General features: G+C 54.6%; 1 protein-coding gene across 1 annotated transcript; it reads left to right on the top strand.

Annotated features, from left to right (window-relative positions):
• Positions 1-837: 837 nt before the first annotated feature.
• Positions 838-9,845, top strand: CUNH19orf81 (chromosome unknown C19orf81 homolog). Its single transcript, XM_077747301.1, has 5 exons — positions 838-1,182; positions 6,762-6,834; positions 6,952-7,072; positions 8,517-8,656; positions 9,483-9,845. Exons 1-5 carry the CDS (start codon positions 915-917, stop codon positions 9,676-9,678), a joined length of 798 nt encoding a protein of 265 aa, XP_077603427.1. The 5' UTR covers positions 838-914; the 3' UTR covers positions 9,679-9,845.
• The last annotated feature ends 431 nt before the right edge of the window (positions 9,846-10,276 follow it).

The raw sequence follows: 10,276 nt of genomic DNA, 5'->3' as shown, positions 1-10,276 counted from the left end.
GGCATGGCTGGATCCAGGTGTCCCGAAGACCATCATCAGAAATCTGTCTGCAGTTTTAGTTTCTGCTTTCCTCACGTTGTCTTTGCTTCCAGGCACGTTCTTTCCGCATATGGTGATGTGATACCCCTGGCAGCTCCAGCCTAGACTCTGACCAGCCCGGCAACCTTACTGGGAAAAAAAAGATCCTCTTGTGTAACAGATCCAGCAAAACTTCAAGGGTTGACTCTGCATTCTAGAGTGATTTTGAAGCTCACCCCTCCAGAAATCACTGAGAAAATCAAGGTGCCACTAGCCAGAAAGCAGAGAATCTATGCTTAGCAAGCAGGAATAACGGACAGTCGAGGCGNCAATGGTAACCAGGCCCCCTGCCCACCCTCCCCCGCAACCCACATAGAATCCCATTTCTGTTGGAGTCTGGCCTGTGTCTAACCAGTGCCTGCGTGAGACAGGGATGAGCGGAGGGCAAGTGGGGCCAGAAAGGGGATGACAGAGGGCCGGGGAGCCGGCTCCGAGAGAAGAGAGATGGACAAGGGAGGCTGGGGAGAGGAGGGGGGAGACGTAGGGAAACCGAGAGGCAGGCTTGGAGGGAGGCCGACTATGAAGAGTGGGAGGGCCGGGGGGCTGGGAAGTTGGTGGGGAAACTAGCTGAGGCGGAGCCTGGGGGGATGGAAGGAGGGAGGGGGAGAGAAGTGGAGAGGAAGAGAGCGGGGAAATCAAGGGAAAGCGTGGAGAAGAGATGGGGAGAGACCAGGGGAGAGAGATGGGGAGACTCTAGCAGGGAGCGGGTGGGGGAGTCCTGGGAAGAGAGAGGGAGAGGGGGAGAGGCGGGGAGAGGCAGCGTCCCGAGGAGGAGATTCGGAGAGACGGAGGAAGAAGCGGGGAAGGGGCAAAGAAGGAGTCAGGGCACACAGGAAATGGAACTCAGTGGGTTCCCAGAGGTTAGGGGAACCCGGATGCCTATTGGGTCTCAGCCTTCCAGGTCGTCCGTGTTTTTCCCCTGGGGCTTCAAAGAGAAGAAGGAGGAGGCAGCCACAGGGAGAAGGCGCCGGGGCGGGTGGGTCAGTCAGGACCCTTCTCACCTTCCTGAGGCATCATCCCTCACCCGCCTTCCCGGGATGCAGCAAGAGGTGGAGACCCTATGTTCTTCCACCGCGGCCAACCCCAGCATGCACAGGGAGGCAGGTAGTGTGTGTGTGTGTGTGTGTGTGTGTGTGTGTGTGTGGCCGGGGCGGGGGGGGCTTTTCCTTCCTCCATGCACCGTGCGGTAACACTGGCTTTCAGTGTGGCCTTAAGCGAGTCATTGGCCGAACAGAGAGCCCCCCAGACTCTGATGTTGACCGGACTCCTGGGCGGCACCCTTTGGCCCTTAAATTACATTTCTCATTACATTTGCGGTTCCCTGGGCGATGGTCTGGACCAGAACTAGATTTCCCATGAGCCTCTGGGGCCTTAACAACTCTTCTGAGGCTACGGTCTCCTGGGGCGCTGTGCCCTGGTCCCTCACGCTCCCCTTTTCTGCCACACTGAGCTCAGCAGCTAACCGCAAAGCCGCTCCGCCTCCATCTTCCCGTGCTCAATGGTCTCACTGCCAACGTGGTCACTGGGCTAGACCCCAGACACTACCCACCTCCACTTCCGCCCACACCCATGGGTCCCCAGTCCCCTCTTCCTGCCCACTCCCGTTGCCCTGTCCCTGCCTCTCCATCTCCACAGGCCCAGCTCAGGTCTCCTCCTCTTCCTCTTTCTCTACCTAACTCCAGGTCTCCATTTTCTCTCCTCAAGCCCACCCCCCACTTGGCTCCTGAGGGGTCATCTGACCTCCAGCATCGACCCTGTCCCTCCTCTGCTATCACCTCCCCTTCCTTCTCCATCACTTCTGGGATGGAGTCCCAGCCCCTCAGCTTCAGACCCTGTGTGGTCGGCCACCAGCTGACAACTTCAGGCTCATGCTCCAGGGCTCCCTGCTTGCCCACTACTTTAGCACAGGTCATTCATTCATTCATGCATTCCCTCACTCAGTCAACCTGTAGCATCCTTGGTGAGGATGCATTTGGCTGCATGTAATAGAAATTGGACTCAGTGTAAAATAAAGAATAGAAGCCCAGAAGTGGGGTGGGGTTTGGGTTTCGTGGAGTCAGCAGCTCAGTGATGTCACTGAGAGCCCAGCTTTTTTTCCCCTGTGTTTTGGTCTGGGATGTGTCTCCCTTGCACACCAGCTTGCTTACCTCATGGTCACAAAATGGCTGCCACAGTTCCAGGCATCACTTGCAGAGGGTTCTTCATCTTACGAGCCCCCACATGATCCCCCCTCACATCTTTTTGGCCAGCACTCCGTCACCCACTCACTTTTGTCTCAACCCCAGGCAAAAAGATTATCATGATTATTTAATTTTTATTTTTTTTAATTTTTAATGTTTTATTTATTTTTGAGAGAGAGATAGAGACAGCGTGAGCAGGGGAGGGTGAGAGAGAGAGAGGGAGACACAGAATCTGAAACAGGCTCTAGGCTCTGAGCTAGCTGTCAGCACAGAGCTCGACGCGGGGCTCGAACCCACGAACCGTGAGATCATGACCTGAGCCGAAGTCAGATGCTTAACCGACTGAGCCACCCAGGCTCCCCTATCATGATTATTTTAGCCAGTGGTCCTCGACTCTGGCTATACATAAGGTGGAAGGATTTAAAAACAAAAAAAATCTATACCCAAACTCACTTCAGATCCAATTTAACCAGAATCTCTAGGACTTGGGTCCTTGCATCTATAGTTTTTGAATGCTTGCCAGGTGATTACGACCAACAGTAAGGGTTGGAAGGTATTGGTTTAAACTGGATGGGATACCTCTGAAGAAAGGATAGTGGTGCGCCTCCCCTGAGCTGCATGGGTGAGGGCTGGAGCCTTCTCAAACTGGGGAGGAAGGACGTTATATTTAGCTCCAGAAAAGCTGAGTGGAATTGAAGTTGACCAGTTGGCCAGTTTTGAAGATCAATATTTGTTCCTTTCAGCTTTGCAGCTTTCTCGGTGGTACTTTGGGACCAGTAACACTTTTTAACCTATCAGGTTGCAAACGTTGGCATCGGCCGACAGAAAGTCCGTGGCAAGGCGCCTGGGCAGCTGAGTCAGTTAAGCGCCTCTTGATTTCAGCTCAGGTCATGATCTCACAGTTCGTGAGATCGAGCCCCGTGTAGAGCTCTGTGCTAACATGTAGAGCCTGCTTGGGATTTCTCTCTCCCTCTTTCTTTCTCTCTCATTCTGGTTCTCTGCGCCTCTCCCACTCACAACCTCTCTGTCTCTCTCAAATAAATAAATAAACAAACAAAAAGAAAGAAAGCCCATAAGCCCGTGGGTCCCAAGTGTTTTGCCAATGGTGCCTAATGAATGAAATGACCCAGCCTGTTCTCAAGCAGATAAGGCGGACATGAAATACGCCATGTCACAAATAACTAAACACCTACAAATGCAATAAGTGCTCCTTAGCTTGGGGCTGAAGAGAATTCTGAGAAGTTCCTGCAGATGAGCATATTCTTTTGTGCTTAAAGACCTTAGTCCCTGGTGGTCCCTCTGCATAAACATCCTTTTCCCTACCATTTCTTTATTTGGCAAGCTCCTCCTTATTCCTTAGGTCTTACTGTAGACATTACCTCCTCCAGGGAGTCTCCCCTGATTGCCCTTAGACTAGGCTTCCCTTTCACCTTGTGACACCACCACTGTAGCTTGTATTGCACTCCCCCGCCCCAGCAGACTGGGATCTTTGGAGGGCAGAGCAGATTGTCTAGACAAGAGTGGGTGAGAGACAGCAGACGGGGCGGGGACTGAGAGCACAGAGTCTGGATCCAGACGCCTAGATTTTTATCCTGATTCTATCACTTGGGCAAGTCACATAACCTTTCTATGCTTCTGTTTCATCATTTGTTAAACTACACTATTTCAGGAAGTTGTCATGAGGATGCAGTGGAAAACACTTTTGAAAGTGGTTGGCTTTTTATTTTATTATTTCTTTTAATGTCAGCTCTACACCCAATGTGGGCCTTGCACTCACAACCCTGAGATCAAGAATTGCTCTCCTGACTGAGCCAGCCCGGTGCCCCGAGTGCTTGGCTTTTTCTTTTCTTTTCTCTTTTTACTTAGTTTTGAAAGATTTTTAATGTTTATTTATTTTTGAGAGAGAGAAAGAGAGGCAGAATGTGAGTGGGGGAGGGGCAGAGAGAGGGAGATACAGAATCTGAAGCAGGCTCCAGGCTCTGAGCTGTCAGTGCAGAGCCCGACATGGGGCTCAAACTCATAAGACCGTAGGATCATGGCCTGAAGCTGAAGTTGGACGTCCAACCAACTGAGCCACCCAGGTGCCCCTGCTTGGCTTTTTAAAAGGGATTGTCAACAGATATGGGCCACCTGGGTAGCTCAGTTGGCTAAGCGTCCAACTCTTGGTTGTGGCTCAGATCATGATCTCACAGTTCATGAGTTCAAGCCCCGCATCAGTCTCTGCTGACAGAGCGGAGCCTGGTTGGGATTCTCTCTCTCCCTCTCTCTCTGCCCCTCCCCTACTCGTTCTCTCTCTCAACATAAATAAACTTAAAAATTAAAAAAAAAAAAAAGGCCTGCAAACATATAGTTATTGTTCCATGGGCAAATTTGAGGAGACCACTGTGTTGAAGGAATGTAGGGGAAGCCAGTACAGCTGGAGGAAAATGATGGAAGTCAACAGGGGTGACCGCATGCAGGGCCAGCGCTGCTCAAAAGGGATCTTGTTAAAATGCAGATTCGGGGGGCGCCTGCTTAGGTCATGATCTCGCGGTTCGTGGGTTTGAGCCCCGCATCGGGCTCTGTGCTGACTGCCCGCTCAGAGCCTGGAGCCTATTTCAGAGTCTGTGTCTCCCTCTCTCTCTGACCCTCCCCTGCTCACGCTGTCTCTCTCCTAGAAATAAATAAAAATATTAAAAGTAATAATAATAAATAAAATGCAGATTCGGATCCCATAGGTCTGAGGTGGACCCCAACATGCTGTGTCTCAGACAAGGTCCTGCTCCCCAGATCACAAGTGAGGAGCAAGTCTCCACCCCAGAGAGGACTTTACCCTGAAGGCAAGAGAAAGCCACTGGTGCTTTGTAAGGAAGGGGCCCAGCTGCCCTGCGCAAACAGATGAGAAGGCGGGAGGCTGGGGACCAGAGAAGGGGATTTCCGATGCTACCAGCTGAGCTGTGTCAACGCCTCGAAGTCAAAGACGCCGGGAGCTTAGCTGGGACGCGGCTGTGTGCTGGAGACACCGTGTTCCTGCTCACAGAGCCCATTGTTAAGTTTTGCAAGCTGGTGGTTAAAACCGTGGGGGGTTTCAAATTGGTCATGGTGGGTATATTGATAGCGTGAAAACTGGCAAATGCTACAGTCTGTGTGTGTGTGTGTGTGAGAGAGAGAGAGAGAGAGAGACCGGGAGAGTGACATTAATTAAAAATTTGAGAGAAAGAGCGAGAAAGAGATTAATTCAACAGTTACCAGCACACCGCTGAGTTTATTGGCTCCGACGAGGGGGGTCCCTAACACGTGGAATGTTCTAGTAGGGGCTGTTGGGGAGGGCTTATGATAGGAGCTGCTGGGTTAGGTGACTTTGGGGGGACTCAGGGAAGCAGGCTTGGGGCGCCGGCAGGAAGTGGAGGCAAGTCTGTGGCACAGGAGGAATGATCGGAGCTGACACCGGGCGCGGGGCCGAAGCGGCGCCAGCTCTGAACCAAGCGGAGGCTGTTTGGTCATCTTGTGGGTTGGGCAGTGTTCGTGTGCTGTCGTGTTGAGACGGGCCTCCGGGGTGGTCTGATTTTTATCTCGGCCCGCCTTGGTCACAAGAGTAGCCTTGGCTGATGGTGGCGCTCCGAGAAAGCGTTCCTGCCCGGGCCGGACGGTTATCAGTGCCAGGGGCCGCTCTCTGTTCAGCGGCTGTAACAAAGAGACACCCCCAAAGGCAGGGGCGTGAAGAAGAGCGTGTAACAGGGGGTCAGGTGGTCCGGCTTGCTGGGACCTCCCAGCCGCGTGAGCCGATGCTGGGACCCGGGTTCCTGCCATATTGTTGCTCGAGTCGGGCAGAAGCTGGCTTATTGCCACGGTCACGTTTCCGTCCCAGGGAAGGGGCAACACGTCCAAGACAAGCAATCTTCTTTTAAACAAATGAGCCCCGAGTCGCACCCCTCCCTCCCCCAACACCGTTGGCGAGAACTCGCTCACGTGGCCACTCGCGGCTGCAAGGGATGCTGGAAACTGTTGTTTCTAGTTGGGCGGCTGTGCCCGGTAAAACCCTAAGACTGTGGAGGAAGGGGAAACGGATTATTGGGGAACTAACAATTGGCCGAAAGAGAGACCTTAGCCAAGGGCGGAGTGGCCTAGAGGGGCCGATTGCGATCCGGAGGCTGGCTCTGAGAGTGCGGGGAAGACCACACGCTGGGTTTACATGGTGTTGGGGGGGCTGCGGGGACGCGAATAGGAAGCAAAACCGGGCGAGGCCCTCCCTCTTCCTCCGGCCTTGCGGCGCCTCTCTAGCGCCCCCTGTAGGCAGAGCCTCACAGGAACCCAGCAGTCGGAGCAGAACAGGGGATTCGTAGGGTCCCTGCCCCGGGGGTCACAGACCGAGTGGCTGTTGAAGGGAGTCTGCAGCCGAGAGGCAATAGCTTAGTAACTGGCGTGGGCCATTCGGGAATGGCGGGAAACTTGGGGATGCCCCCTGAAGCCGAATGATGTCTGAGGAGTGCTCAAGGCGACTGACATTGGGTTCTCCGTCCCCAGGAGCCCTCCCTCTGGACATTGAGACCCTAGAGGAGACGCAGACTCCGAGCCTGGGCAGGCCCGTCAAGTCCTCGTGAGTGGCCCCTGGTCTCATGACTTTTGATCTCAGCTCCCCCCGGAGGGGCGCGATGACAGCCCCCCCTCCCCGACTCTGACCTCAAAGGTCCCTGCCCGCTCGCTCTCTCCCCAGGAAGCAGTACCTGCGTCAGGTCATTGCAGAATATGAGGCGCTGGACCGAGAGCTACCGTGCATCCGGAAGTTCCCCATGCCACCCGCTGCCCAGCCTCTGTGTCTGTGCATGGAGACCTTAGTGAGTGGCCCCCGGCCCCTGTGGCCCCAGGCCCCGAGTCTCTGCACAGCTTGGGTGGATGATAGAAAGGGAACAGGCTCAGTAATGAGGTGAACAGAGGTTCAATCTAGGCTCTGCAACTCACCCAGCTGTGGGCTCGGCACAGGGCAGGCTGCTAAAAGTTATGAATTTGCCAAAGGGTCAGACATCACATTTATCACTGCTGATCTAGAAGGGGCAGAGAGAGCAGGAGAACAAGGGGGCAGAGAAGGGCCAAGATCGAAAGGAAGGTGTTCTGGGACTGCCTGGGTGGCTCATTTGGTTAAGTGTCTCAGCTCATGATCTCCCAGTTAGTGAGTTCGAGCCCCAAGTTGGGCTCTGTATGGACAGCTCAGAGCCTGGAGCCTGCTTCAGATTCTGTGTCTCCCTCTCTCTCTGCTTCTGCCCTGCTCATGCTCTGTCTCTCTCTCAAAAATAAACGTTAACAATTTAAATTAAAAAAAATGAAGAAAAGAAAGGCAGGTGTCCTGCTAATGCATCTACTATGAAATCCTGTAAAGTTTGCAAATATAGCCAAGACTCAAGATGAAGCCCGTGTTTTGGGCAGATTCGGTGAACCGGTCATTCCTGGCTTAAGTCCATTGGCAATCGCTGCACTGGTCAGCGGAGGTATCTATTAGGTTCTCGCTCGAAGATTACGTGAGAAGAGCTGAACTTAATAGGATGCTTCCCGTGTTTCAGGCACTGGTCTGAGATGCACTCCCTCAGGTGATCTGTGTGACTTTACCCCAACACAGACATTGTTGTCCTTGCTATAAGGAACCCATTCCGAGCCCATCCCTCCTCTTCTTTGTGGCTTAGAACAGGGGACCCTGCCTGCCCCTCACATCTATGCACAGCTTGCCTTCCTGGAGGTGACCAATTTCATGACGTCATCTATTTCGTCAGCAATTTTATAAGCTCTGATGATGGTGTATCTCCTTCTGCATGGTAATCTCACGCTCAAAATGTGGTTAGTGATCAGTATGTTTCTGAATGACAAGTCACTATGACCCTTATTATTATTTTTACAACCGGACATTCCTTAAAATGCTAACAGGAACATAAAAGGAAAAGTGTACCACTTAAATCCTTGCGGGATCTTTAAGAGCTGCTAAAAAGTCTGCCATCCAAATTTATGAGTTGTTTAAGCCAACTGTTCATTGACTATTGGCAAATCCGCTTGGTGAGAACTGATTTTTTTGGAGACTGACCTCAATGACAGTAGATGTTTTTCTATCCGAGAGATACCTATTCTCTCCAGGTCTGACTAGAGCGATAGGCTCCGGAGATATAGTGTGAAGCTTGTCCCTCAAATGTCACCTGGGATTCTGGCAGGTTCTGCAGATGGGTCTGAGGTGGGGACTTCCGGAACCTGGCCGCACCTGAGTGTCACGTGCTGAGCTCTCTCTCCTGACTCCTCCAGCCAGAGGAGGACCTTACCCATCTGGAGGTGCTGGAGGCTCTGGAGGCCGAGTTACCCGGAGCCATGGAGAGCGGGCGCGTGACCAGTATCCGTTTTGAAAATATGAACGTCATCTGTGGGACTGCGGGGCGCCGGGACAGGTGAGCCTGTGGCGGATTCCGGGCCCTGGAGCGACCAGGCAGGGCCTGGCGGCGGAGAGCAGGGTGCGGGGCCTGGAGTGGAGGAGGTGAGGGGTGTGGNAAGGGGCAGAGCGGGCGGGGCCGGGAAGGGAAGGGGAGAGGGGGCTGGGTCTGGACGCCCCGGATTTGGCCCTGGTTGGTGAAAGTGCCGGACGAACGCGCAGGGTGAGAACCGGGAAGGGGCGGAGCCGAGAGCAAGCGCAGGGCGGGGGCAGGGCCAGGTGAGATCAGAGAGCACGTGGGATCTGGAGTGAGGAAATGGACTTTGAGTGACCCAGGTGGTGACCTGGAGGGATGCAACCGAGGTGTGGGGTCGGAGCCTGCAAGGCAGCTCTGAGGGGCGGGGCCTGGACCGAGCACCTTGAAGGTGTGGGGCGAGGAGTGACCCGGTGGGCAAGGGGCCTGGAGTGTCGAGTTGGGGGCGGGATCGGGAGAAACCTCTATCAGGGGACAGGCCTGAGACTCACCGAGGTGGCGGGACTGGACAAAGAAAGGGGCGGGCCCCGGAGCAGCGGTTCGAAAAGACGGAGCCTCGACAGACCACCATCAGGGACAGGTCAGACTGAGAGAAGACGGGACCTAGAACGACCTATGCGAGGGGTCGAAATCCGGTTGACCTCGGCGAGAGATCGGGGCTGCAGAGGTTTTAGAGCGCCGGGTTGAGCAACCCGAGCGGGTAAACGAACCAGGCAGGGGCCCGTCAACAATCAAAGGCGAGGCTCGGACCACCAGCGATTCCCTTCGGTCTCCGCCCCGTCCCTGTCTTCTCGGCCCCACCCCCTCGCAGGTGGCTCATCACGGTCACGGACTTCCAGACTCGTTCGCGTCTGCTGCGCTGCGGCCTCCGCCTGCGCGGGTTCGAGCACCCGCTGGTGCGCCACGACGAGCTGCTGCTGGCCGACTACCGCCTGCACCTGCGCCGCTCCCTCGTCCGACGGCGCATGCTCGAGGCGCTGGGGGCGGAGCCGACCGAGGAAGACTAAGGCTCGGGGGGCGGGCCCTGGCTGCGCTGGCACACCGCCCGGTCGGCCCGGGCTACCCCCCCGGAGCCCCCGAGGGAAGGGGGCGTTGCCTCCCCAGGAAGGAGGCGGGGCCGGCTCGAGGGGGTGGATACTGTGAGTTTAATTATAAAGAATGACCTGGTACAAAAGCCATTTCTCTCTGCAAAATCTTGGTGGGGAGTCAGGGGGAGGGAGGTGATGGGAGGTAGGGATGAACCCCCGTAATATAATCCCGCCTCCCTCATCTTCCCCCAGTCCCTGCCAACAGACGCCTGGGTCCCAGTCTCTTGAGGGATGAACTGGGGCTCGCGAGAGGGAAGACCCCGCGCCGGGGACTTTCAACCCATGCGGATCCCTGTCTCAGCGAGAACCACACGTCCTCACCCGCCCCCCTCCTCTCTTCTCCTCCCACCCCCCTTGGAAGACAATTCTCGGGCTTTTATTTCAGGGTTTGTTTTTTTGTGTGTGTTTTTTGGTGTGTGTGTGTGTATGTTCTAGGGTTGTTGGTTTTTTGGGTTGTTGTTTTTTTTGTATTTTCTTTTGTTATTGTACCTCTTTTTGCTTTATCCTCTCCACCCCG

This window comes from Crocuta crocuta, unplaced genomic scaffold (genome assembly GCF_008692635.1).
Source record: "Crocuta crocuta isolate KB4526 unplaced genomic scaffold, BGI_CrCroc_1.0 scaffold334, whole genome shotgun sequence".
In the NCBI taxonomy this organism is placed as follows: domain Eukaryota; kingdom Metazoa; phylum Chordata; class Mammalia; order Carnivora; family Hyaenidae; genus Crocuta; species Crocuta crocuta.
Note: the sequence above shows the minus strand (reverse complement) of the source record. Positions and strands in the feature narration are given on the sequence as shown.